The sequence below is a fragment of the Alexandromys fortis genome, unplaced genomic scaffold, assembly GCF_014885135.2.
Source record: "Alexandromys fortis isolate MF-2015 unplaced genomic scaffold, M_Fortis_MF-2015_v1.1 scaffold_58, whole genome shotgun sequence".
NCBI classification, from domain to species: domain Eukaryota; kingdom Metazoa; phylum Chordata; class Mammalia; order Rodentia; family Cricetidae; genus Alexandromys; species Alexandromys fortis.
The window spans coordinates 6,343,095-6,370,766 of record NW_026067940.1 but is presented as its reverse complement, the minus strand read 5'-3'; the positions used below and the strand labels follow the sequence as shown (position 1 = coordinate 6,370,766).

At 41.3% G+C, this 27,672-nt stretch overlaps 1 protein-coding gene across 4 annotated transcripts; it reads left to right on the top strand.

The window, feature by feature from the left end:
- Window positions 1-642: 642 nt before the first annotated feature.
- On the top strand, window positions 643-27,555 carry Rbbp5 (RB binding protein 5, histone lysine methyltransferase complex subunit). Of its 4 annotated transcripts, none has more exons than XM_050147676.1 (14): window positions 643-809; window positions 6,735-6,760; window positions 8,092-8,264; window positions 11,919-12,059; window positions 12,785-12,947; window positions 14,312-14,421; window positions 16,543-16,662; window positions 16,749-16,902; window positions 17,006-17,077; window positions 17,546-17,663; window positions 18,855-18,924; window positions 19,431-19,660; window positions 20,685-20,876; window positions 26,453-27,555. In XM_050147676.1, the coding sequence occupies exons 1-14, from the start codon at window positions 791-793 to the stop codon at window positions 26,476-26,478; spliced, it is 1,614 nt and encodes a 537-aa protein (XP_050003633.1). In that variant the 5' UTR covers window positions 643-790; the 3' UTR covers window positions 26,479-27,555. The 4 variants fall into 4 exon arrangements, with proteins under 4 accessions (XP_050003633.1, XP_050003632.1, XP_050003635.1 ...); XM_050147675.1 differs by having other exon boundaries at window positions 26,450-27,555; XM_050147678.1 differs by having other exon boundaries at window positions 644-809; window positions 20,685-20,762.
- Window positions 27,556-27,672: the final 117 nt, after the last annotated feature.

Genomic DNA, 27,672 nt, shown 5'->3' with positions numbered 1-27,672 from the left:
AACACTTCCTGTCCCACGTTCATTGGTCTTCTCTGATTGCTCTGTCAAGTCTGACAACTGGGAAACTCAGTCCATCTCTCTCTGGACAATTCTTTTCCCGTGTCCTAATCGACGTTATGTACACAGTAAAACCGTAGGAAAAGTCCTAACAAATGCTATCGTACTCCTTGCCGTGGCGTATGACATACTTTTTAGAGACGTGAAATAATCTTCACGAAGTTAAGTCAGACACCTGGTAACTATAGGGTGAGCCAAGCCAGCGCGCGCTCTGACCACGTCAAGGAGCTCCAACACTCAAACACTAGGGGCCGACCTTTCCCGCTTTCCTGCCTTAGAAAGACTCACCCGGAACCTTTCTTGCGGAGTCACAGGCCGCCGCCGGGACAACCTAAGGAGCACACAGCACAGTAAGCGTTAGTGGGCTAGTGATATGCCTGAAATCTCTTTCTCGCTTGCACGGTCCCGGAGAGAAAAGCCCTGCATTTTTGCACCTTTTTGGAGTTCTGACCGACGACGACATTTTTCTATTTCAAAAATATTATAATTGGTTGTTTCCAAAAAGCGTTTAATCTTTTTTTAAAAAATAAGGGATAAATGTAGACAGCTACGTAAAACGAACAAGGAAAGCGGGGGAGGAAAGCGGAAGCCGCGGGGCCTTCTAAATCCGAAAGTCTCCGGAGCTTGCGCCAGGCTCTTCGCGGCGCCCCCCACTTAGACGCGGGGCTTCTGAGCGGGTGGGGGAGAAAGAACTGTTGCCAGCGCGGAGAGCAGGCGGCCAGCGTCCGCAGGGATGAACCTCGAGTTGCTGGGTGAGGAGGGCTGTGGCTGCGCGTTAGCTAACGCTTTGGTACTGGAAAGGAGGGAACCGGGCGGGAAGGATCGCAGGCTGCAACCTTAGGGACACTTAGATGATTCATTGGATGCTCATGGTGTGGAGTTGCATCAGCAAGGGGAAATCCAGCTACCGTCCGGGAAGAATGCATTACCTTTCCGAAGCCGCTTTCAGATCAGTTTGTGGCGTCATAGGCGCACTTTTTGACTGAGCTGTGATTTCGAGGATCGCAGGTGCTGAAGTAACAGAGCAGGCAGGATCAGAGTTTTTGGAGATGCAGTCTGAGGCAGAGTGACCTAGGGTGAAATTGTGAAGACCTGTCACGGAATCGGGTACCTAGATAGAATAACTCTTACTAGAAATGTGTTATTTAATCAGATTTTATTTAAGAAAAAGAGTGTTGTGACTGAGCACTAAGTGACGTAGTTGGCACATAGAATCTGGTTATCTTGACTTCCAGTTTAAGGTCCTTAATCGTATGGAGGTGTGGATTACCGTTATTCTCGCCGTGTCTTTAAGTCATTGACTCCCAACTCCTTGTCCACATTGGTGTTTTCTTGTGGCCTTCTATGAGGTAGTTTTAACATTGCAGCTTGGCGACGTCAGTTTTCAAGAGCTCCTATATGACTTGGCTACCCTTAATGGTAAGGGACAGAGGGTTACAAAGATCACTTTTAAAGTGTTCTTTCCCTTCAGGTAGCTTTTTAGAGTGTGCATGCATGCATGTGGATATAATGCTGACAGACTAAGTATGAAAATATGTGGAAGATATGTATGAAATAAGCCATCAGTGAGAGATTTTTTAAAATTTATTATTTTATGTGTCTGGACATTTTGTCTGCATGTATGTCTGTGCATCAGTTGGGTGCCTGGTGCCCACAGAGGCCAGAAGAGAGAACCAGAGCCCCTGGAACTGGAATTACAGTTGGTAGTGAGCTACCATGTGGGTGCTGGGAATCAAACTTGGAACTTTTAGAAAAGCAGCCAGTGCTCTTAGCCTCTGAGCCATTTCTCCATTACCCCCAGTGAGAGATTTTTTTTTTCCTGCTTGTCCAAAATATGTATATTGTGAGAAAGAGATGATCAAGAGTTTGGACCGGTACTATTTTGTGGAGGCTCAGGGGCGACAGGTTGGACAGTTTGCTTTGTAAGGAAGGTAGGGCAGAGCCACTGACAGCTCAGTTGGAGCACAGATTTCTAAGTTTATCTGACAGTAATGTGTAGCTGAAACAATATAACACTAATCTGGAAGCTTCAGTGTATGAGTGATAAGGAATGTGGGAGCTAGGACATGGAAAGAAAAAACGAAGAGGCAGTGTTGGCAGAATTTTGAGTATAGTGCTCACGAGAAGATGAACCAAAAATAATATTAATAACAACAACAACACTACTGGTAAGATGGAAGGGCGTTTGAGAGAGAGGAGCTTGGATATGTTGAGTGTAGGCTGAGAGCTTGGGAAACAAGTTTTGACTTCTGATCACCATTCATTGTGGTTTTAATGAAACCCTGTGGATAGGTGGAAGAGAAAAGATGAGTGGGTCAGAGAAGAAGATCGCCAGGGACAAGATCTTTTGTTTCTTATATTGGGAGGAAAAAGAATGAGCAGGTGATTAAGAATTATATAACATATGCAGTTCTTCCATGAGCTAGGCACATTTTCAGGTTCCTTCCATAGATTTTCCTATGTACAGCCACTAGAAGAGGATATGGGTTAATAGTTCCTTTCCGTAGACACTAATTGCAGAGCAGTTGGGACTGAAAACTGAGAAAAGGCTGTTCCATTTTATCCCTGGGCAACTTGCACTCCTTAACAGTCTAAGATGAAGGTTGATTACAGTGATTTTAGGAAAGTGTGGGAGAAGTGGAGACCGAGAGCCTATTCTTGTTTATGAGAGAAAAGATGTTACAATAATCCTTTGAAGGGGTTTGCAGGTCCTGGGGAAAGTTCTTTCAAATGATACAGAAGGTTCCAAAGGGGGAAACTTCAGGAATATTTAGCATATCTGACAATTAAAAAGAAGTCTGGGTCTCCAAAAGATAAACATCTCTGTAGAAATGACTGAGTCGTACCTTGAGAAAGTTACTGATTGTATATAAGAGGAGAAAGAAACAGAAGTGGCGTGATTGTGGGAACACCGTGAAGGACATCTGGTCAGATGAGGAAATGAAGGAAGGACGATAGGTCGTGGGATGTAGCCACTCAGGTGGATCCTAGACTGGAGACTAATATAACTTCTGTGACCATCTGACCACTTCTTGAGACATTGCTGTGTAACAGGTGGCCTATGCTGGAGATGCAAAATTACCAGGACAGCCTCTCTTCCGTCCCAGGCACGTGCATTTAGGAAGTGTCACATCACCAGCCTAAGATAGGTTTTCAAACTCATTTTTTTCTATAAGTCATATTAAGAGATATTTTGTTTTTAAAAAATTAATTTTAAACTTTCTTTTTCCTTTTTTTTTTCAATTTCTTTTTCTTTTTGTTTCGAGACAGGGTTTCTCTGTGTAACAGTCCTAGCTGTCCTGGAACTAGCTCTTGTAGATCAGGCTGACCTTGAACTCACAGAGATTCACCTGCCTCTGCCTCCCAAGTGCTGGGATTAAAGGCATGCAGCACCACTGCCGGCTAATTTTAAACTTTTTTATTTAGTGTGGGGGGGGTGAGAGTGCAGGCAGCAATGCATATGCAGATCAGAGGACAGCACTGGGCAGTCATTTCTCTCCTTTCACCTTGTGGGAAGTTCTAGATGTCTAACTCAGCTCCTTAGACGTGACACCAAGTCTCCTTAGCCATCTCACTGGCCCAAGGAATAAACAATCACAACTGCTCTGTATGCACATGTTTAATTAGAATATTTTTGGCATGGGTGTGTCTGTGTGATGTATGCCTATGTTTGTGTGAGTGCACATGTGTGTAGGCCAGAGAAGTCGCGTATACAGAGGAATCGTGACTTCCTTTGTTATTCTCTGTCCTTTTCCTTTGAGGCACAGTCTTTTCTATCAATGTGGAGCTCATGTGTTTCTGCTGAACTGGTAACCAGCCCCCTTCAGTGCTTGAGTTACAAGCATGTGCAGGACTGTGCTGGACTTCGTGGGTCCCAGGATCTGAACTCCAGGCCTTATGCTTTGCTGCAAGTGCTTTTAACCACTGAGCCATCTCTCAGGCTCTAGAAGCTTTTGAAATTATACTTTGTGCCTTGGTTTATTATTCTCTGATATTTCCTGCACTAATTTTTTTAAAATCTTGTCCTAATGGATTATGGTGATTTATTCATTTGGGGGTGGGTTAAATTATACCAGCTGAAAACAAAATAAGATGCTGCTTTTGTCCTGGATAAAAACACAACCAGGGGGAAAAAACAAAAACAAAAACAAAAAAAAAAAAAAAAACCACAACCAGGAAAAGAGAAACAAGTAACTCTGTAATACAGAGCTGCAGTACCTTAGTACACTGTGGGGAATCCATATGAAAGCAGCTAGTTCTGCACTGTTGGTGGGACTGATGTAAAATTTGGGGAAATTTTACAGAGGTACTGTTCAACTGAAAATACTGAGATAGATATGCCAAACCAAGCAACCAATGAAAAGCCGGAAAAGGAGCCTTCTGTAGGGTTACCTTCCAGTGGAGAAAACTATAGAAGCAAATGTTCTTAGGCATGAATGAATGAGGGTGCAGGAAATGGTGTGTTTTGCAGCTGGTACTCGGCATGGTTAATTGAAGCTCTGGCACAGATGCTGACCATACAAGACAAAAGACAAATGAAAAGTGCTGGCCAGGGCCAAGCTGAGATTGCTTTTCAAGATTATACTTAGAGTTTTGTTCATTTTGTCCAGCAGAGAAGGGTTTTAAGTGAGTGAGCGCTGTTCTGCTGTTGTGGTGGAAGAAGTTAGACCTGCAGGTTTTCTGAAGGGTTGACCGAGGCAGGCGAGAGTAAGCCAGTTTTTACCTGTGGGACTTACCCTTTGTGACTAGCTCTCTTCACCTAGAGTATTGAAGGGTGGAAATGCCTGTTGAGTAGTTAACTCAGTGCTGCCTCAGTCTCCTGAGTGCTAGAATTACATAAAGGTATTCATAACAATGCCTTTCTTGATGGTTTTTCAATGTTTGTTCTTTGATTAAATAATTTGTGTGTATATGGTGTGGATACCTATTGTGTGTGTGTCCATTGGTGCAGGTGCACATGTTTGCTTATATGTGGAGAGGCCAGAGGCTGATGTTGGGTGTCTTCCTCTTCCTGTCTTCAGATGGGGGTCTGTCACTGAACCCAGCGGTCTCTGATTGGCTAGACTGTCTGACCAGTGAGTTCCAGGGCCTGTCCTCTTCCCCTGCACATTCCCTGACCTTGGCCCTTTACATAGCTTTTGAGGCTCTGGAGTCCTATCTCTAGCCAAATGATTTTTAAAATTTTACATTAAAAATACATGTGTGTGTATGTGTGGTGCATGTGGAGGTCAAAGAACAACCTGTGGGTGTTGGTTCTCCTTTTACTTTATGGGTCCTGGGGATTAATTAAACTCAGGACTGCAGGCTTGGCTTTCATCACCTTTACCTGCTCAGCCATCTTCATGATCCTGATTTTTGTTTTTAGTATTTAAATGAATACATGTGTTTGTTTACTTCTCAACCATGTGAATATAGTCCGATGATTGGGAAGACGCATTGGCTGGATCAGTAAATGAAACAAACATGTCACCTTGTAATATGTATAGTATTTTATTTAAAAAACTTTGAGCAAATGTTTATGTGAACATATGTAAGTTTTTACTTTGTTAAGTGTTTTGAAGGCTGTTACCTTTTGATTGCACATTTCTTATGTATGTATGTGTGCTCGCCAAGATGCCCTTGCCATGGTGCTTTTGGGAAAATCAGGGGACTCCCAGGAGTTGGCTTTTCCCTTCTGTGGGTTCCTGTGATTGAGCTTGGTCACCAGGCTTGCATGGCAAGTGCTTTTATTTCCCCGCTGCCCAAGCCATCTTGCTGCCCCCTGTCTCCTCACTCCCCCTTTTCAGGTGGGTGCTATGGATACAAACTCAAGTGTTCAGTGCCTCCTGTCAAGCACTCTAGCCTCTGAGCCAACTCTCCAGGCCCAGATACGCATTTCTATGTAACACTTGTTCTACTTGAGTAACTTTAAAAACAATTTTCAGAAACATAGCTCTTGATATATTTCAGCATTTGCTTTCAGTCCCTTTCATGATTGAATGTCTTACAAGCGTTTCTTTGGTTTTGTAAGATAGGACTCCTGGATAGGCAGTGAGGACAGTTGGTGACCCTGCATTCTAGAGGCTCACGGACTGTTCCAAACTCACAGTTTTATATTCTACTGCTGGAGAACTAGACTTATGGCTCCAGGGTGTGGAGCTAGAGTCTTGTTGTTAGGAGCTTAAACGGAAGCTTATTGCTCTCAGCTCAGCTTGCCAGCACAGCAGCACACAGCGGCTTCTGGGCTGCGTCCTTGGCTCCCTCTACTCCAGCCACTAGGGCTAGTGTTCTTCACTCTGTAGTCTGTCTGCCCTCTCAGGACACCTCCAAGCTGCACCAGGTGAGTGTTACAACTCAGAGTTAGGATCCCTTGACTTTCCACTTCCTGGGGTTTTTGAAAACAAACAACATGAGTGAAAGGAATCTTGCATTTTGACAAATCTCTTTAGTGTTACCTAAATAGAAGTTGGTTGGATTCACGTCTGCTTCCATACTCATCAGCTTTGGAATACTTTCCTGTATGCACAAGAGTTTGAGAAAGATATGTCGTCTGCCTGTGGTGATGAGTAGTGTGACCTCATGGACGCCTGAAAAGGTGTCAGCGCCTCCCACTTGGGCAGTGAGCTGTGGACTGTTCGTGGGCTGCGGGTCCTTGTGTGATTTGTGTGTCATCCACTGTCTTTCTTGCCTTCTTGCAGAGTCCTTTGGGCAGAACTATCCAGAGGTGAGTTTAGTTTTGTTGTTAATGTGTGGTAAACAGTGATTGCCTTTTATTTGATGACTAAATAATTAAATGTGTCACACACATACATATATTATTTACACAGTGTTCTGTCTGCATGTATTTCTGCAGGCCAGAAGAGGGCACCAGCTCTCATTACAGATGGTTGTGAGCCACCATGTGGCTGCTGGGAATTGAACTCAGGACCTTTGGAAGAGCAGGCAGTGCTCTTAACCACTGAGCCATCTATCTCTCCAGCCCTCCAGTGGTGGCACACTGCCTTTAATCCCAGCACTTGGGAGGCAGAGGCTGGTGGATCTCTGTGAGTTTGAGGCCAGCCTGGTCTATAAGAGTGAGTTCTAGGACAGGCTTCAAAGCTACAGAGAAACTCTGTCTCAAAAAAGAAAAGAAAAAGAAATGTTTAACTTTGAGCAATAGGTAATATGCAATTTTGGCTGAAAAATTTCAGTAATTTTTTTAAATCTTAAGGTTCTTTTTTTTGTTTTTGTTTTTGTTTTTTGCTTTCCTGAGATAGGGTTTCTATGTAGCTTTAGAACCTGTCCTGGAACTTGCTCTGTAGACCAGCCTGGCCTCAAACTCACAGAGATCCAACTGCCTCTGTCTCCTGACTACTGGGATTAAGCATGCATGCAACCACTGCCTGGCGTTTTTTTGTTTGTTGTTTTGAGACAAAGTTTCACTATGTAGTTATGGCTTTCCTGGAACTCACTTTATAGACCAGGCTGTCCTCAGACCCAGTGATCTGCCCGCCTCTGCCTTCCGAACGCTGGGATTAAAGGTGTGCACCACCACTGCCCGACAAGGTTCTTTTTTTTTTTTAACTAAAAGAAAAAAATATTCACAATTTTAATTAAAGGGCTTTTTAAAATAAATACTTCCATCATTTATACAGTAACTTTTTTGTGTACTTTACAAGTTTTGATGAATGTATTTATATAGAAATAATGATCACTATGTGTAATTAGCATTTGTAACATTTCCTGTGCTTCATTGTAGTTACTTTATAAAGCTTGACATTGATGTAAAATAATGTAATTTTTTAAAATGTCAATCACACAAGCTGTTTCATTGCGTTTACATTGTCCTGGAACCAAAGAACTCTTCTAGTTACTCCTGTAATACTTTGCTCATTGACCTCTAGAAATTTGTGTGAGAGATTGATCATCACTGTTTCCAGAGGTTTTGGTTAGCTCTTATAATTATTGTTTATTTTTGAAATCAATTTAAAAGATGTAAGCACATTTGCAGAGATCATTTTTGCATGCATTGTCTTTTATGATGGCCTTTGTGTGTGTTTTGCATTTGTCTTGTAGGAAGCTGATGGAACTTTGGACTGCATCAGCATGGCCCTGACGTGCACCTTTAACAGGTGGGGCACACTGCTTGCAGTTGGCTGTAACGATGGCCGAATTGTTATTTGGGATTTCTTGACAAGAGGCATTGCTAAAATAATTAGTGCACACATCCATCCAGTCTGTTCTTTGTGGTAAGGAATTTTGATTTTATTTACTTTATTTTTTGTAGTATTGTAGATTGAATCCAGGACCGCATACATTCTGGGCTAACACTACTACTGAGTTAAATAAATACCTCAGACCCATGATTTTTTTTCTTTTTTTTTAAATGTGTATAAGTATGTTTGCATGTATGTGTGTATGCATGTGTATGCATATGGAGGCCAGGGTTAATTGCAGGTATTGTAGATCTGGTAGGAAAGGCACCCCAGTCTTTCTGTGTGCAGACTTGAACTTAGTCCCTCATAGTTAAATTCTTATTTTTGCCATCATTTTTCCCCAGAGTCTAGGAAATGCATTTGCCTCATCTCTGATACAAATAATCATGAATATTTTCTGAACACTCTTTATATGCCAGGCATTGGATTAAGATATGTATATATGTGTGTGTGTGTGTGTGTGTATATATATATATATATATATATATATATATATATACTCTAATTCTTTCAGTAGTCCTCTATAAGTAAAGACTTTATCCTTCCTATCATAGATGCGAAATTGAAGCCCAGAAAAACTATACAGTTCTCTAAGATCACATAGCTATAAGGTTAAGTAATGTTTAGGTTGTGAGCTTCTATTCTTTTTGCATTGGCTGCTAAGTTCTTCAATAAAAAGCATTTTTCATATTTGGGTTCATATTAATTTGTTTTCCTTTATGTTCCTTCTGTATTTTCTTTCTCTGATTCCTGCCTTGTGTGGGTTACTTGAACAAATATAGGGTTTTATATTGATTCAGTGTTTCTTTGTGTACCTTTTAGTGGTTACTAGATTAAGCACAGTCTAAAATACTCCATGGTTGACTTTGCAACAGTTCAGATAAGGTATAGAGCCCTTGCCTTCTTTCCCTTGATGCCTTTTTGTATAAAATGTAATTCTCTTACACATTTCCTCTGCATATATTGTAACCAGCACAAGACAAATCTGTAGTGTTCTAAGATTCCATTTTATCTTTTTCTTTCCATTTAGAGAACTTGGTTTAGAGCCTCTTTGTTATTGTGAGTTTGTTTTGTTTTTGAGTCAGGGTTCTATATAGCCCTGGCTGCCCCTCTCTATATAGACCAGGCTGTTTTTCAGCTCAGAGAGATTCTCCTGCCTCTGTCTCAGGAGTGCCGGGATGAAAGGGTGTGCCACCATGTCTGATTCCTGGTCTCTGTAGTTTTTTATTTTTTATTTTTTATGAGAAATTGTTATCTTTGTGTTACTGTTTTTATATAGATGAGATGCCACTTTCCTATTACCACTTTTAAGACTTAAGATTGAGGATGTTTCTACATTCAACATATGCTTGTGTTTTGGAATTTTTTATTTTTGTTTTATTAAGTTTTTTGATGTTATAATTATAGTTACATAATTTACCCCTTCCTGTTTCTCCCTTCAAACCCTTCCATGTACCACACCCCTTGCTCTCTTTAAAATTCATAGCTTTTTTTCTTTAATTTTTGGTGTGTGTGTCTGTGTACACACACACTCACACATATTCATAAATATGTGAATACAACCTGCTCAATAATATGGTATTTGAATGTGTATGTTTTCAGGACTGGCCATTTGATATTTGATAACCATTTTTTGTGCTCTTTCCTGAGGAAGATTTTTTTTTCTCAACCCTCCTTAGTTGCCTGTAGTTCATTGTCTATGGTTGAGAACTGTAAACTTTTCTCCATCCACGTTGGCATGTCTGTTGTCTTTGTTCATCCGGTGTTGGGCCATTATGTTGGTGAGGCTTTATGGGTGTAGCTTCGTGATATTCCTAGGAGACATAATCGCACAACAAACTTCCTATTCCTCTGGTTCTTAGAATCTTTCTACCCCATCTTCTATAATGCTCCGCCAGCCTTACGTGCAGGAGTTGTCGTGCGGGTGTACCAGTTAGTACTGGGCTCCACTACTCTGCATTTTGATTGGTTGCAGTTTTCTGTAATGGTCTTCATCTGTTGTAGAGAGAAATTTCCTTAGTGGGAGTCTTTTGGGCAGCTCTAACCAACAACTCAAAAGAGAGTTTCTCATGCCTGCTGTTGATGGCCTTGTGTATTTAGGCTGGCCTTAAGTTAGTTATGGATGACCTTGAACTTCTGATCCTCCTTTTATCTCCAAAGTGCCAAGATTACAAGTGTGTGTCCCTGTGCCTGGTTTTGTGCAGTCTTAGGAATGCTAAGCAAGGTCTCTATCCACTAAGCTATGTCCCCAACTCCTGGAATGGTTTCTTTGGCTTATATTGTTTGATTTCAGTCACCTGTTTTCAGTCGGTAGGTTTTTTTTTTTTATTTTTTGTTATATTTGGAGAAATCTAACTGTTATTTCTTCCAATACTTTGAAGCCACACTCTGTTCTTTGTAGGACTCTGATGACGTGGATAATATTTGTTGTTGTCTGATCCCTGAGATTGTGTTCCTCCCACCCACTTAAAATTTTTTAATCTATTATCCATGTTGAGTATTTTTTTTATTCTTTGAGTTAACTTTTTTATCTTTCCTCCACTCCATTGACTGCTGGATTCTTCTACTGAATTTTTACTTTGAGTTATTATTTTCAGTTAGAGTTCCCTTTACAGAGGCTGCTGGAAGGTTGGAAGTAGAGACTCTCCATGGGTCTCTGCTGACATCATCCTATTTGGGAAGGACAGAAGGCCCTGAGCCTTCTTTCTTTCTGTTGGTCTTCACAGGCACTGTGATGGTGAGATCTCACTAATGAAGCCGTTTCCACTCCATCTTACAGCAGCTGTGATAAGTCATAGAGGCCTCATTAGAGCGCGGTCAGGGTGCAAGTCTAGCTGTCTGTCCAGACCATGCTCATGAGGACAAGTGGGTGCAGGTTTTTCTCTAGGACTTGTCTGGGTGAGGAAAGAAAGGGAGGATTGGTGTAACTGTTGGCATTATCCGGTTGTTGACTTCTTCACCTAGTTCCAGATACGTGAAGCAGGAAGACAATCCAGAGAGTTTAGTCTTGAGTCATTCATTGGGCTCTGCTGTCTCTAGCTAGTCAGTCTACCTTCCAGTCTTTGTTTAACAGAATGTCTAGTGTGCTTAGCTGCATTTAAGATATGACTATTCATTTTTAATTATTTATTGTTTTTGCTTTTGAAATAGACAGTCTGTAGCTCAGACTGTCCTGGAATTCATGATCTTCCTTCCCCCACCTCCTGAGTGCTAGGATTGCAGGCACATTGTTTTGAGATAGCATGTTTGTCTCTTTTGTCTTGTTGGTGCTGTGATGGAGTACTTTAGGAAACTCACATGTTCTTTATCCCTGAAACGCCTCAGGTCCTTTTTATGTTTCACGTTCTTAAAGGTCAGCTGATTTGGGAACTTAACTAAGACACTCAAGTTTGTTATTTTGGGTGCTAACTGTAGTGTTATTTTGAAATAGTGCCATGACTATATAAACAGTACAAGAGCCAGGCATGGTGGCACATACCTATCTATATTCCTAGCACTTAGGAAATGGAGGCAGGAAGTTGTGAGTTCAGGGTCAGCCTGGGTATGTAATAAGAAAGTTTGACATAGATTTGACTATACTTTAAAAAATGTTGACATGTGCAATTAGGTCACTGTTTTATCCATAGTAGTGTTATATATATTTTACCTTGTGCTGTGTGCTAAATTCACCTCTGTTTCTCCCCATAGTTGGAGTCGAGATGGTCATAAGCTTGTGAGTGCTTCTACAGATAACATAGTGTCGCAGTGGGATGTTCTTTCAGGCGATTGCGACCAGAGGTTTCGATTCCCTTCACCCATCCTAAAAGTCCAATATCATCCTCGAGATCAGTATGTTTAAGATATTCCTTTCCTAGGGCGGGGTCTCATTCTGAGTGGATTAGCTTTGGGCTCTGACAACTTCAGATTGAGGTTTTAAGAGGCAAACACAACAGCTTTTCAAACCTATATAAAGTAATTTTTGTGCTTAGGTTAGTTCTACTTAATATATTATAAGGAGATTGTAACTGATCAATATTAAGACTTTGGAAATGACCAGAGGTGGGAATGATGTAATGAGTGGGCCCTGGCTTTGATTCTTTAGAATTCTTTAGTATGAAGAAACAATTTACTATTAAGACTGCATTTAAGGAAAAGTTGCCTAGTATTCCATTACTCAGACACAGCTTTTCACTTTTTGGGATCTCTCATAATCTACTTCTCTGTAAGTATGATGATCATTATATGCGCCTAAAGCCCAGGCCATATCTGATATACATATATTTGTTAATATAATTAAAAATCAGTATTTTGTTTTTACTTTAATTAGTATATTACTGGTTTACTAAATATTTTTAGTAAATAAAATAATCACATTTTATTTGTCAAGATAGGCTCTTGTCCTTTGAGTCTGTTCCCTGTTACTAGGTGTGTAGACTTTATGTGATTTCACCATTTCACATTTGCTGGGGCTGGGAGAGCCAATGAGGAAGTGGTCAGGGACCAGGGAAAAAGGACAGGGACTGCATCTGTTGATACCATAGCAATAGCCAATATGTGTTCATATTTTTAAACAGGAACAAGGTTCTCGTGTGTCCCATGAAATCTGCTCCTGTCATGTTGACCCTTTCAGATTCCAAACATGTTGTTCTGCCGGTAGACGATGACTCCGATTTGAACGTGGTGGCTTCTTTTGATAGGCGAGGGGAATATATTTATACAGGAAATGCAAAAGGCAAGGTAAGCTGTGAGGTCAGTGAAGAAAGACTGGGCATCTGCCTTGACCCATATTTACTTCTACTTTCAGGCTCTTTTCTCCCTGGAATAATCCCTGAACAGAAATGTAGCTAAGTTTTCTTTCGTGCCTTAATAATCATTTCTGTGCTTTGAATTAGAGTAGATTATTTGATTTAGATAAGGAATGGAGACAGTGTGGCAGCTTATTTTATAAAACTCTTTCAGCACTTGGGAAGCAGAGATAGGAGGATCACTGCAAGTTCGAGAAGAGTCTGAATTAAATGGTGATCCAGGCTAGCTTTGGCCTGCACAGCAAGACTTCTCTCAAGACGCTAAGAGAAGGAACAGAAGAGAAAGCCTGGGTGTAATTTAGCTGTAAAGTGCTTGCTGTATATGTAAGAGGCTGTAGTTACTCCCCAGCGCCAGAGAAAACAGAAAAGGACAGAAGGGTCTTGACCAGTAGTAGTAATGAAGAGAATAATATTTAAAAGTCATCACCTAGAGCATTCTGGTAAAAATGGCTTAATAGCTAGTTGTACAAAAACCCCATATAAACATGCACACAAAGAAACACGGTATAATTCAGGCAATTTAACTAGAGTACTGAGACTATCTTTTTTTCCTTGTTAAACTTGTCCTTTGTGGTGTTTGGAAGTGTAGACTTTTGGGGGGTAGTACATTATAGGTGTTTGTTCCGGTAGCAGTTTTTTAAAAATTGTGGTTAAGGTAAATATTAACAGCTGTAGAGTGTGTGCCTCCATGCATGAAGAACTGAAGGTGATGCACACAAACTTTTAAACTCCTCTTGAACATTTACAGTGTTCAGCTCAGCAGGACTCAGTACATGGTGGTACTCAACAGCAGCCTCTGCAGACTGAGCGGCTGTCAGAGAGGGCTGTCCCAGTCCCTGGCGGCTGTCAGCCCATTTCCTGTTGATTTGACCACTGTAAGCACTTTATAGGAATGGGATAATACTGTATTCCCCGTTTGCAGCTGGTATATCTCGTACAGCATTGTGTCATCAAGGGAGCTGTGTTATACTGTGTGTCAGAATTTCCCTCCTCTTCAGAGTTTAATCGTATTGTATGTATATGCCACATTTTACCTGTTTCTCTGTCAGTGGATTCTAGGGTTGTTTCCACTTGTTGCCTGTTGTGAATAATGTTAATCATCGTGTTTTAAGAGTAGATGGTTAAGACTCTGTAGTTTATTGAAAGAAGTAAAACATAATACCAGTTAATGAGATGGAATATATAGGACTCAAGATGCTTGACTTTTGCTATGTCTCTGCACAATTTAAAAACAAGTCAGATCTGATTACTAGTAGTCATCAGAATATTTACTTATTTTTGTTCTGTAAACTTCAGATCTTGGTCCTAAAAACAGACTCTCAGGATCTTGTTGCTTCCTTCCGAGTAACAACAGGAACAAGCAATACTACAGCCATTAAGTCAATTGAGTTTGCCCGGAAAGGGAGGTGAGTGAGGCCTTGTCTTCCTGTGTGTATGGAGTTTTTGTTTTTGTAACAGAATCTCACTACATAGCTCAGGCTGGCCCAGCTCTTGTGGTCCTCCTACCTCAGCCTCCTGAGTCAAAGATTATGGAATGGCACTACCACACCCAGTGATGTCTTTGATTGTCTTAGTTTTTTTCTTAAGTGAGTGGAATGCAAATAATAATTTGCCGTGTGTGATAATTTATTAGATTTATTAAAGCTGTTAGAATCTCTCACTGTCTGGTTCTTAGGTTCATAACATTTCCCTTATTGAACTAGTAGTCACATCTTTGTTGTCGAGAGGTTGCAGGCAGTTCCTTTACAGAAAAGATGTTTAAGTGTTGTTGCTTAGAATCAAAATGCCTGGCACATAGCACTGAGTGAGAATTTTAAATATTTCACATACTTATCTTTAGCAGTGCTAGGGGCAGAACCCCAGGGCCTCCCTGACAAGTGCTCTAAAACTGAGGGTACATCCCCAGTCCCAAATATGCTTACAACCTGACTTAGTTACTGTTTCTGTGATGAAACACCATGACCAAAAGCGACTCAAGGAGGAAGGTTTCTTTTGCTCATAGTTCCATATAACAACTCATCATTAAAAGCAGTGAGGGGCTCAAACCCAAGCAGGGCAGGAACCTGGAGGCAGGAGCTGATGCAAAGGCCATGGAGGGGTGCTGCGAACTGGCTTGCTCCCCATGACTTACTCAGTTGCTTTCTTCTAGAACCTAGGGCCACCAGCCCATGAATGGCACCACCCACAAATGGCTGGGCCCTCCCCCATCAATCAGTAATTAAGAGAAGACTCTACAGCCAGATGTTATGGAGGAATTTTCTCAGTTGAGATTCTCTTCTTTCAGATGACTCTAGCTTGTGTCAAGTTGACATAAAGCTAGCCAGCACGTAACCTGGACTGGTGTCACAGAATTTATATCCCAGTTGAGCATGCACTTAAAATGTGCTAACTGGTTTAATTCCAGACGTTCCCCTGAGTTTGTAAGATGTAGACTGACTGACAGAAACAAGAAAAAAATGGCTTGTCAGTCGGCAGCAGCACTCATTCTCTTTTTAGGAGCGTTCAGTGTTTGGGGTACGTTCACCTTCAAAGTGTGTGGTATATCTGGGGATTGAAGATGGAGTATCATGCTAGGCAAATACTCCACCACTGAGCAACAGCCCAGTAACTCAGATTGCTCTTGAATCAAGAATAACTAAGTCATGTAAAAACAAGGAAAGAAAAAGAAGCCATGCATTTGAGAGAAAAGGGAGAGAGGGTTACATGGAAGAGGTTAAGGGGAGGAAAGGGATGGGGGGAAATGATGTAATTATAATTTCAAAAAAAGCTGGCCGGTGGTGATGCACACCTTTAGTATCAGTTCTTGGGAGACAGAAGGCAGAGGCAGGTGGATCTCTGAGTTTGAGGCCAGCCTGGTCTACAGAGTGAGTTCCAGGACAGCTAGGGCTGTTACACAGAGAAACCCTGTCTCGAAAAATAAAAAACAAACAAAATAGTTAATAGAGACCGTAAGAAAATGATGAAAAACATATTTTTAAACAAATTTCCTTTATTGTTTTAATAAAAAGTTAGCCATTTTAAAAGTGACATATTTAAGGCCAGAGAACTAGCTCAGCAGGTAAAGAAGCTGGCTACCAGGATCTACATGGTGGAAGGAGAGACCTGACTTCCAAGTTGTCTTCTCTCCTCCATAAGTGTGCTATGGCATATGTATCCCCTCCCCAAACAAATAAACATAATTTACAAAATACACATTTAGCTTATTGACTCATTGATAATCTTACAATGTTTGAAACAGGCCAATAAATGCAGTATTTAATGAATCTTGCACATTGCAAACTTGTGAATTGAGTGGGCTGGCTTCAGTTCAGAGGTCTTAGATCTCAGTTAAGTCCAGACAGCATTAATATGAGGTTTGGGAATATACAGGACAAAGCACACATATTTTCACTTCATTGGTTTGGAGTGACAAGAAGATAACAAGCATTGAATCTTGGCCATTCTTAATTTCACTCTGACCTAATAAGAAGTATAGAAGTTTTTAACAGGGACAGATGTCTGACTAGTCAATAATCTCTCTCCTATAGTTGCTTTTTAATTAACACAGCAGATCGAATAATCAGAGTTTATGACGGCAGAGAGATTTTAACGTGTGGAAGGGATGGAGAGCCTGAACCTATGCAGAAGCTGCAGGACTTGGTGAATAGGTAGGTATTGTTGCCAGGAGAGGACGTGACTGACCTTCCCTGGGCTCCTGTTCCAGTTTCTCTGGGGGATGTTCTTTGTCTTTTAGGACCCCATGGAAAAAATGTTGCTTCTCTGGGGATGGGGAGTATATAGTAGCGGGCTCTGCTCGGCAGCATGCCCTGTATATCTGGGAGAAGAGCATTGGCAACCTAGTGAAAATCTTGCACGGAACCAGAGGGGAACTCCTGCTGGACGTGGCTGTGAGTAGAGAGAGCAATGTATTGCTTCTGTTGTGCACACACTCTCGAATGACTTAAATCTGTGCTGATAGACAATTCTTCTCTCTCTTAAATTACGATTTAGTGGCATCCAGTTCGACCCATCATAGCTTCTATTTCTAGTGGAGTAGTGTCCATTTGGGCCCAAAATCAAGTAGTAAGTATTTTTCTGGTTGATTTTCTTTGAAACTAAATATTTTTCTTTATACAGAGTAAGCTAACTACGACTTTATTTATTTTCACTTCATGTCAGAGGGACAGTCTTAGTTCTGAGCTGGTTTCCACCTTTGTTTCCATATGTACACACTTTCTGCAATCTTTTAACATTTATTTTGCTTTTCTTATTTCCAGCTCAGTTTATTGTATATTGATGAATACTTTTAAACTACCTTTGTGAAGTACACTTAAAAAAGATTAAAGATGGAGTTATTTAGGGAGAAAATGCAGTTAATAACTTGAAGTGTTTATATAGAAAATACATCACAATGGCAAACACTTAGATACCTAAGATTTTATTCTCTTAACCCCAAGTTTAATCTTAGATTCTGTTTCATGTTGAATATAAGTTGCTAGAACTTATATTGTTACTGATTTTTCATGTGGTGACTTACCTGTTTTGTCTTAGGAAAATTGGAGTGCATTTGCCCCAGATTTCAAAGAGTTGGATGAAAATGTAGAATATGAGGAAAGAGAGTCAGAGTTTGATATTGAAGATGAAGATAAGAGTGAGCCTGAGCAAACAGGTAATGCTGCTGTAGCTGTGTTAGTGTTGTGTCTGTCACGTTTTCCTTAAGCATGTGTAGTTTTCTCAGTGCTTGAGGAGCCTTAATTTAGATTCTGGTTAAGAGTTCACATGGGCATCACCAGTGCTCAGGCAGCTCTTGAATTTTCATCTGTATTTCCTGATGAGTCACAGATGGTTAAGTCAGGATTTGCATACAGCACCCTGCAAAGCACAGAGATGTTCTCAGGCTCAGCTTGTGTCGTGTCTTCTGTTACATCTTTGTCAGTTGGAGAAAGGTCAAGAGCATGGGCTCTGGTATCAGACAGCTTTGGGCAAAATAGTTAAGCTTGAATCCTTCATCTCGGAAGTGGAGCACCCATGTCTTCGCATTGTAGAGGATAAATGGAGTAATTCATATAAAGCACTTAGTGTATGTCCAGCCTGGAAGAAGAACCCCAAAGTCTTTCACTATTATGACCTTAGTCATTGTCATTTTTAATTTCATCTTCCAAATTTCTGAATAGGAACTTCTTAAAAATAAAGATCTGACTTTTTTTTTTGTTCCAAGTTTGAAGACAAGAGTCTCATTATGTAGCATAAACTCTGAATCTTTCTTACCGATCTTCCCAGTGCTGAGATTACATGTGTGCATTGCCACTATCTTGAGATTTGACTTATTTTAGTGATTTCTAGCATAGAACTTTGCACAGTGTGTGTGTGTGTGTGTGTGTGTGTATACGATTACTATGCTCCCAGATCCTTGACACCTGGAATACTTCATGGTATAGGAATTAGAGAATAGAGGTTGAAGTGAGAGCTCTCTAGCTTGGAAACTGCTCCCCTTTGTGTTTTGGGAATACCTCCAAGGATGCAGAGCATTGCAGATGGTTCTGGTAGTCTTGGATTATGTTTTGTGAACTTTTTAGGTGTCCACATTAACCAGTCCCTCTTCCTGTCTCCCCATCGTGTATTATTTTACTGCAGCATTTATTGTTTGATGCTGAAATGATCTGTTTCCTGGGTAGACTGAGACATTTACTGAAGAGCCGTTCCCAACTTTTTTGGTTGTCGGCTATTTTCAGTTTTAATATCTAGTAGTAGGAATTCAGCCCTTATTGTTAAGTAATCAAGTAAAATGAGCAAGGATTATTCTCAGGCCAAAAGCAGTTTTCCATTTCTTTTCAAACTTCTCCAATTTTCTGTCCTATAGGGGCTGATGCTGCTGAAGACGAGGAAGTAGATGTCACCAGCGTGGACCCCATCGCTGCCTTCTGTAGCAGGTGAATGCCTTGGAAGGCTGGGTATCATTCCTGTGTCTTGTGCACTTCCCAGTTTCCCCTACAGTCCCTTCATTTTCAGCTGCCTAGTAGTATGACTAGCAAACAGTCCTTTGCTGAACAAAATGTGATGTAGATTTTAAGAAACTGAAATAAAACCAGGCATGGTGGCCTCTGGAGGTAGAGGCAGGTGAATCTCTTGAGTTTGAGGCCAGCCTGGTCTACAGACTGAGTTCCACGACAGCCGGGACTACTATATAGAGAAACCCTGTCTCAGGGACAAAAAAAGAAAAGAAACTGCAGTAATGAGCTTAGTCTGTTTATGGTTATGATTTATGGATATGGTTCTCTTACCCAGTTTCTTTCCTTCGTCTCGTCTTTCTTAAAGTCTAGGTCTGTAACTGTTGTGTGTATTAAATGTAGGCACTAGAGGAAAGGCTGAAGGGCTGTGGTTTAAGCAACTATCTCCTCTTTTTTTCCAATCCCTTGTCTGATCCTGTTCCTAATAGTGATGAAGAGCTGGAGGATTCAAAGGCTCTGTTGTATTTACCCATTGCCCCTGAGGTAGAAGACCCTGAAGAAAATCCGTATGGCCCCCCACCGGATGCAGTCCCAACCTCCTTGATGGACGAAGGGGCTAGTTCAGAGAAGAAGAGGCAGTCTTCAGCAGATGGGTCCCAGCCACCAAAGAAGAAACCTAAAACAACCAATATAGAACTCCAAGGAGTGCCGAATGATGGTAAGAGCCGCCTCTTTATTCTGGTGCCTATAGATACATTGATTTATATTCTTGGACACACATGAGTAATTTCCTTTTGAGCCATTTTTACTTTAAAGGAGCTTTCCCATGAGTCTTTTCTATATTGCTTCACAGTTCTGTGATGTTTGCATTTGTGTTCACATTTAAATGGGAATGTTCTGCTCTCCAGTACCTTGCCTAAGATGACATACTTTGTCTCCTGATACATGACTAAGAATTTGTTTCCTTGAACTGCTCATCTTTTTTTTTTTTTTTCTTTTCCATAGAGGTGTTTCACTGCCTTATAAAAGTGCCAGTCAGACCTGCACGGTCATTTCTCCCTTTCCACTTTTACAGTGGGGTCAGGAGCTTGTGTTACCATGTGTTGCAGGGGTTTGCTAGGGACGGGGTGGTGTTAGCATCAGCACCTTCCATTCTTTTCTCTTACAGCTAGCAATAGATAAATTAATTATACAACGGTATAATCTCTGATTGTATACTCTAGTCCAAGCAGCAGTGTCTTTCTGGTTTCTAAACCACTGCTCATAGTTACGTCAACCCTGCATGTATTTTATTATTCTTGCTTTATAAAAGAGAGAAGTTGAGCTGAAACTCTATAACTGGTCCAAGTTCTCACAGAAAATGGTGGAGTCAGGACTCTGGCCCTGGTCTGTCCATTTGTTTTCTGATCGCTTATGCCCGTACTGTGTGCTGTATCCACACACTCCTGTTTGGGTTTGATTGACTTAGAATGAGTGGGTATTTTAACTGTTTCTCAGTTTGGAGCTGCTGTGGTTTGGTATAAACCATGTAATATAGACTCTGTACACCTTTTGTACAGAGTACAAAAGTATTTGTCAGTGTAGTAGCCATTCTTTTGTAGTTTTAAAAACAATGCATTTTTTTTCCCTTCGATGAGTGATGTGGGTCATAAAAAGCAATGTTCTTCGCACACAAAGGTCTGGTTGGGATATGGGACCATTGTGGTATGGACTGTTTCTCATGGGTGTCTGTCCTCCTGCAGAAGTCCATCCACTACTGGGTGTGAAGGGGGATGGCAAATCCAAGAAGAAGCAAGCAGGCCGGCCTAAAGGATCAAAAGGTAAAGAGAAAGATTCTCCATTTAAACCGAAACTCTACAAAGGGGACAGAGGTTTACCTCTGGAAGGATCAACGAAGGGTAAAGTACAGGCGGAACTCAGCCAGCCCTTGGCAGGTAAGGACACATTGGGAGCACTCTCTGGCTTGCTTTGTGGCCTTGCTTTGTACAGCTCCTGACTTCCTTTAACTGCAATGGGATTTCCCTCCCTTTCTTCCTTCCTTTTCCCCAGCATCAAGTAGTCTTTGGATTTTAAGCTGCTAGAGGCAAGCTAAACCAAAATTGACTTAATTCACTGGCTGTCAACCTTAGGTCCATAAATAGACTACCCGGGCTCTACTTCCTTCAGATACATACAAAGTATTATGTGAGTGTTTCTGGGGAGGAACCCTTACTTTCCATTAGATTCCTAGAGAAAAATCTCTGACCCTAAAGGATATGAGCCTCCAGCCAATACGTGTCCTAGACTGTATCTGCCCTAAGTGTTTGTTTTTTAAGTTTTCATTTGTGGATGGTTCAGTAGCCAGAAATAAAAGCTAAGCTGGTTTAATGTAGCACCTGACTATTAAACTTCAGCATCTTCATATTGTTCAGGTGCTCCAAGGTGTGGTATTCTTTCTAGACTGTCCAGAGAAAGGAGAATTTGTAACAGTACCATAAAGGCTTTGAGGGTTCCCCCAGTATCTGAAAATAGGAGGAAATTGCAAAAAAAGATACAGTATAGCTTCCTAACATCTAAGTGTCCTTTTGATCATGAGCCTTAGCCCTTAACATCTGAGCCACATCAGCCTCCAACACATGATACACGACTGAAGGAGGTTTATCAAGGAATGGAAATTCCTAGAAAATACTTGAGAACCAGTTAAGTGGTGTTTATTCGAAAAACAATGATCAAGTTAGAGCTCATCTCCACTCATGTCCCTGGGATTTGAAAGTCTGTCTGTATCCATTAGACACGCACACGCAAGCGTGCGCACATGCAAGCCTGTATATAATATTCATTAGACAGACAGACACATACACACCTTGAGATTTGAAAGTCTGTATCCATTAGACATGCATACACATACATGCATGTGCACACACAAGTCTGTATATATTCATTAGATAGACACACATACACACATAAAAGAAGTGCTTTTGTTAATAGAATATTCTCTTTTTTTGTAGCTATTCGACACAGGATAGATAAAATGTCAGTGGTTATATTTAGTTTTTTCTCCTTTACTTTAAGATTTAGTTTAAATGTGTTAATCCACATATGATAAACAGTAGAATGCAAGACAGAATTCCTTGTTCAGTTTTTACCTTATGCTAGTTAATTGTTGCCTATAAATAGGAATTATTTTCTATAGAGAAACGTAAAAACAGACTGTCATTAGTCCCCTCAGTTCCTAGACCAGGACTTGCATTTTTCATGCTGCGGTACCGTACCACTGAGTAGGGGAGTCCCCTGCAGCAGTGGTTATAGCACCTGGTAAGCAGTTCCCACCTCCATACTGAGTCCTGAGCTGTGTGTGAAGCAAGGACTCAGGAACAAGGAGCACAGGTCAGCAGTTGACTTCAGATGAGCAGTCTGTTGACATCAGCAGTTGTTGATGGTCTTTCTGTGCCCGTGTGCACATGCTGGTGTCAGCTCAGAAGAAACCCAATCTGAAGTTTGAGTAGATTTTCCTGCCACAAAAAGTCCAGTTGCGTGATTTAAAATGTGGCCAGATATATAAAATTAATTAAAACACTTTAGGACATAGTCTCCATGCTTCTGCGTAGAGCAGGCTGGCCTCAAACTCACAGAGATTCTCCTGTCTGTTTCCAGAGTTCTGGGTTTAAAGGTGTGTGCAAGCACACCTGACTCCCTCCCTTCCCCCCCCCCACCCCGCCCCTCATTCTTCAGAACCATCCTATAAGGACTTAGGAGCTCTGTGGTGTGGCTCAGTAGAGCAGTATTTGCCTAGCTTATGCAAGGCCTGTGTTTGAGCTGCATCACCAGAAAAACAAAACAAAACACTATTAGTTAAAATTAATGTTGTGTTCTTCAATAGGAAGTATATATAGTAAATGGTAAATAAACCACTACAGAATTTTCAAATTATCTTTCTCAATAATAGACTTAAAATTTCAGTTTTAATCAATATGTTCACTAGTAGCCACAGTAACTAAATGTCTAAATGAGACCCAAGATCAAAATGTTGGAAAGTTTACCCAGTCCTGGAGAATGCTGTTTTATTCCTCAAATTCATTAGTGTTATTAGTAGCAGAAAAGGATTTGTAGTAAAACTTTAAACTGTATGTGAAATGCATACTGGTTATGTATGCTGGCTAGCATTACAGCCTATTCTATTAAGAGTAGGTACTTCTGTCTAGGGTGTTTTTGGAGATGACCCATTGTCACTTTGTTTAGCCTCAAGTTGAAGGAAGTACTGAAGCATTAAAGGTAGAACTGTGTCTTTAGCAACAGGGTACTTCGAGTCGGCTTTTTGTTTCCTAATTACTTTTGTTGAGCGCTGAAGTGGATCAGCCTTAATGGGAGGCAACTGTTTTAACAGCTTTATCCTTAAGGAGGACTAAAGAACTTGTCCCTGGTGGGGTGAGGGGAAGTATACACAAGGGACAGAGCAGCTCCAGTCCCCTCCAGTCCCCTCCAGTCCCCTCCAGTCCCGCAGCGCCTCAGGATTGCATGCAGCGTGTGCTTCTCCATGCAACTATGTGTCCTTCCCGTGTCCTCCTTTCTTCTCTGGCCTTGGTTCATTGATCTTTTCCTGGATGGAAATCTCCAGAGCAGATTAAATGCCACAGTGCTAAGGACCAGCATGGTTAGCAGAACCTCAGCAGGGATCTTGAGGCATAGTTCCAAGACTTTCAGAGGGTTTCCTGACAGTTGAGTACAGTTTGGAACTTTCTGGGGCTGCAAATTTGTGAGTGGTGACACTAGATGTCCCAGATAATTCTAGAAATGTCACTCTCAGGATAAACTATCATGTTTTCTGTGTGAGATTCTTTGGTTGAGGTAAGGGCTTTATTCAATAACATGGTGGTTTTTGGAGGATCCTGAGCAAGTAAAACCTGGACCTGCTGTTGATTTGCTTGTGGCCCTCTAGGGACTTCTGGGGAAAACTGGAATACTGATGAGCCAGAGATTTTCAGTAAAAGATAGTGGGTAGCCGTTGTTTTCTACCAGATATTAAGAAATAAAACTCATTTAGAATGCTTATAGCAGAGAGCTCTGAAAATTAGCCCATGGTTTAGGGAAATAGGTCGGTGTTAGGATTTGTGTAGTATGTTCAGGGCCCTGGGTTCTGCTCTCGGCACTGTAGAAATAAACCAGTCTACACTAGGGATGTGTTCAAGGTTCATTTCTGTGGACTCCCTTTAACTAGACAGCTTTTGCATTAGAGTCAAATTTTCGAAGGCAGAATTGTAGGGTTAAGCTGTGTTTTGCTCAAGCTGGATAAATGACAGCTGTTTATTAATATGTGCAACTGACCAATTACTGCAGAATCCATTTTGTAAACCTTAATTGTTCTAACAAGAAACTGCCATTATCTATTGTATGTTAGAACAGGAGATTGCAGATTTCAAGGGACACGGGAAGGCAAATAGAACCACTCTTAATCTGGAATCTGGGGCTGCTGAAAATTCTTTGATTTCACACAGTGCATTAGTGTGACTGGCACAGGAGGCCGGCACTCATGAGGAGTGTGTGTGTGGAGGGAAGCCTGGCAAGGGTAAGCCTGAGTTGGGGACTCCCTAGGGACAGGCCGGCTGGTGCCATTGTCTAATATCTCTGTTTCTGTTACCTTAACTCTTCTGAGCTTGAGGTGAGAACACAAGCTCCGTTATCCTTGTTACCCAAGATCTAAGGTTCCTCAGCAGTAAACCTCATCAGCAAAATGCCACAAAGGACTGGTTTATCACATAATACAATATCCCCTTGCCCCTATGGTAGACACCAGTGCCTTGTATAACCTGGATCTGTGGGAGGTGACAAGGCCAAAGCGGGCAGAAGAGCTGCTTTTCCAGAATCGGGCACTATGCAGATTGTCCTACCTTGGACCACTCTGCAGCAGCGCTTGCCTTCTGGAGCTCCACCCCTAATCTCTTACAGCAGCCTTGGTTTTAGCTGCCCAATAGTGAGTGTACTCTACATTTGTCCTCCTCCTCATCCTTCTCTCTTAGAAATGGTCACACAGAGGCTAATTTAAGAATCCTGCTATCTCATTCTGTGGGACCCTCCTAGCTGACAGTGAAGGATTGGAAACCATGTAGAATGTTCTCTTTGGCCATCCTGAATTAGCCTCCTACTGGGAGAGACCAAAAATAGTTGTTTATCTTAAGCTGAATTTTTCTTAATATTATACTGCTGGAGATTTCCTGTATGATGCAACTAAATATTGTTTCCATGGGCAGATGCTGCAGGCCTTTGTCGAGCCGTTTTCTCGTACATTACTTTGCTAATAGTATTGCTTGCTTTGATTTCAGTTTGTTGCCTAATGCCTGAGTAAGCCTGTATGTGTGACTATGCACGCATGTCTTACATGAGAATGGGGGTAGTGTAGAAACTGTTTTGTACAGTAGAAGGGGTTCGTTTGTTGTCTTGAGTGCTTATTAAAGATTTCTATTTATGATCAAACCACTTTTCTCCATCATGATTAATGGTTAAAATGGTGGTGCTGTGTTAATTTGTAAACTGAAAATTGAGTCAACACACCTCTGGGAGCAGTCAGTAAAAGCAGCGTGAAAGAAGTAAATAAACTGAGTCTGTAGACTGTGTTCTGTTTTAAACCAGCTCAGAAAATTCCTTATATTTTATATTGAAGGAGATTTGAGAAGTATGTTTGTCAGATACAAACATCTTTGGAAATTACAGTTTTACTTTTCTCAGTGTAGCATTCAGTAGAGAAGCTTGTATCTTGTGCTCATTTCAGTCTGCTCTCAGCAAATGTGAGTATATTTTTATTGCCAGTTTTCATTTTTATTAGAGTTTCATTTAAAAAATAACATTCAAAGCAACTTTGTGAATGAGTACTTTTCTTCCATTACTTACGCAGTTAATTTTCACCATTTCACAACTCCAAGCATCATGTAATCCCTCACTTAAATTCCATCCAGGAGGCTTTCTTCATCTTGTTCTCTTTTTATACTCCCTAGTTAATATTTCACAGCAGCCATTTAAAGATGCCCTCACAAGTCGAGCAGCTTCTGTGGAGTCATCAGGGAAGTGCTGATGTGATCTTACTATTTAGATTTTAGTCATTTACCAGTTCTTGATGCATGGAAACACAGATAGTAGCTTTCATCAATGGTGCACGTTATCTGGGTTCCAAACTGATACAAATGTCACGTAAGGAACAGTGGGGCTGGGCCAGGGGTGTCTGTTCACTGTTGGTCTTTAGTGACTGGGTAATTAGTCTCCTATATGAAAGAGTGAAAGGGTCGGTCCATGGGGTTTGTCTGTTGTGCTCACCCGAGAGCCTGGTTTTCAGCAGTTTTGTAGAGGCTCATACATTCACACTCTGCACACACATCGGGACAATACTGAAACAGTATTGGGTGGGGACTTGGGTTTACAGTGACAGTTGCTTCTATGAAGAGTGACTGGGAACTGGGTTATGCACTTTCTTCAGATGGGACATTCTTGCCCATGTGTGCCTGTGACTCTAAAGGAAATCTCTCCTGTCTCATCTCTTTAGCAGGAGGAGCAATCTCAGAACTGCTATGAAGACGGTGAAACTGCGTTCTCCTCACGTTGTCGTCAGGTAGCCTTTGGACAGTGTGGCCAGTCATTTGAGATTGGCTTGAATTGAAAACAAAGGCCTTTCCTCCCGCCCAGGAGGTGGGAGGAGTGGATTTTATGTTTGAATGAAGAAATGAATTATGGAAGAAGAGCACAGGTCCCTGCCTTCCCTTTCAAGCATAAGTCCAAATAGGCTCTCAGGAATGAGGATGCGTGAAGACGTCAGATCTGACTCACTTCAACTTCACACTTGGTTGTGTTGCTGGTGGAAATGCCCATGTTTTGTTCAGCTAACTATTGAAGTCACATCCTTTGGACATGCCATTTCCCATCTGTTGCCTTCCATCCTCAGTGCATGTCCTTGAGTGACTCTATTCTTTTCTGAAATTTTGCTACCAGTATCCTAGGAAAACTGATGCATTTTTCTGTTGCTTTCATAACTTCACCTCCCAGATGCTTCCTGTATTTCTATATTGTGTATAAAGGTTGTACAGAGAAGCGAGTGCTTGAAAGATTTTAAATTGGCAGAAAAGGAAGGAAGCTAGGAGACCTTGTCGTTGTGTCTTACCACCTTTCGCTCAGGGGGCTGGGCTCTAGGGAATCCGGGGCTTCCCTTGCTTTGCATGTTTCCTAGTATCAGATCTGTCTGAATAATCATGGCTTTTGGATAGGATCAGTTTTCTCCATCTCCAGCTAAGAATCTACAGTGGTTTGTCTGTTACTTTACCTGTGTTGACTTCAGAGTTAGAACAAAGCAAGGTATTTTTCTCCACAAGCTTCTGTATCATGGGGGTGGGGCACCTGTGCGAGGACTGACGTGGAAACCCCCAAAATCAAAGCAGCAGCAGCTTGCTTCAAATCAAAGATGAGGTTCATTCGTTAAATCATTGCCTGTGGAGAACCTGTCCCCACCAGCCATCGTGTGTCTCTTCCTGGAGCCAGGCCCCCTGTGTTTTCACTCACTTCCTTTCTGTGAAAGGTTGCTTAGCTTTTTTACCCTTCTCTTTCTTGCCCTGGCTCTCTCTGCATTTGCTGTTCTTTTAATAAAAATAGCAAATTGGATGGATGTGTACAATAAGTGTTTGTAATTTTTCTGAAAATCCAAAGTCAGGAAGCCAAGTGTGGAAAGGGTTAGTTAGTAAGCTTTTGGCTTGCCATGGGTCATACTTTCTCAGCATT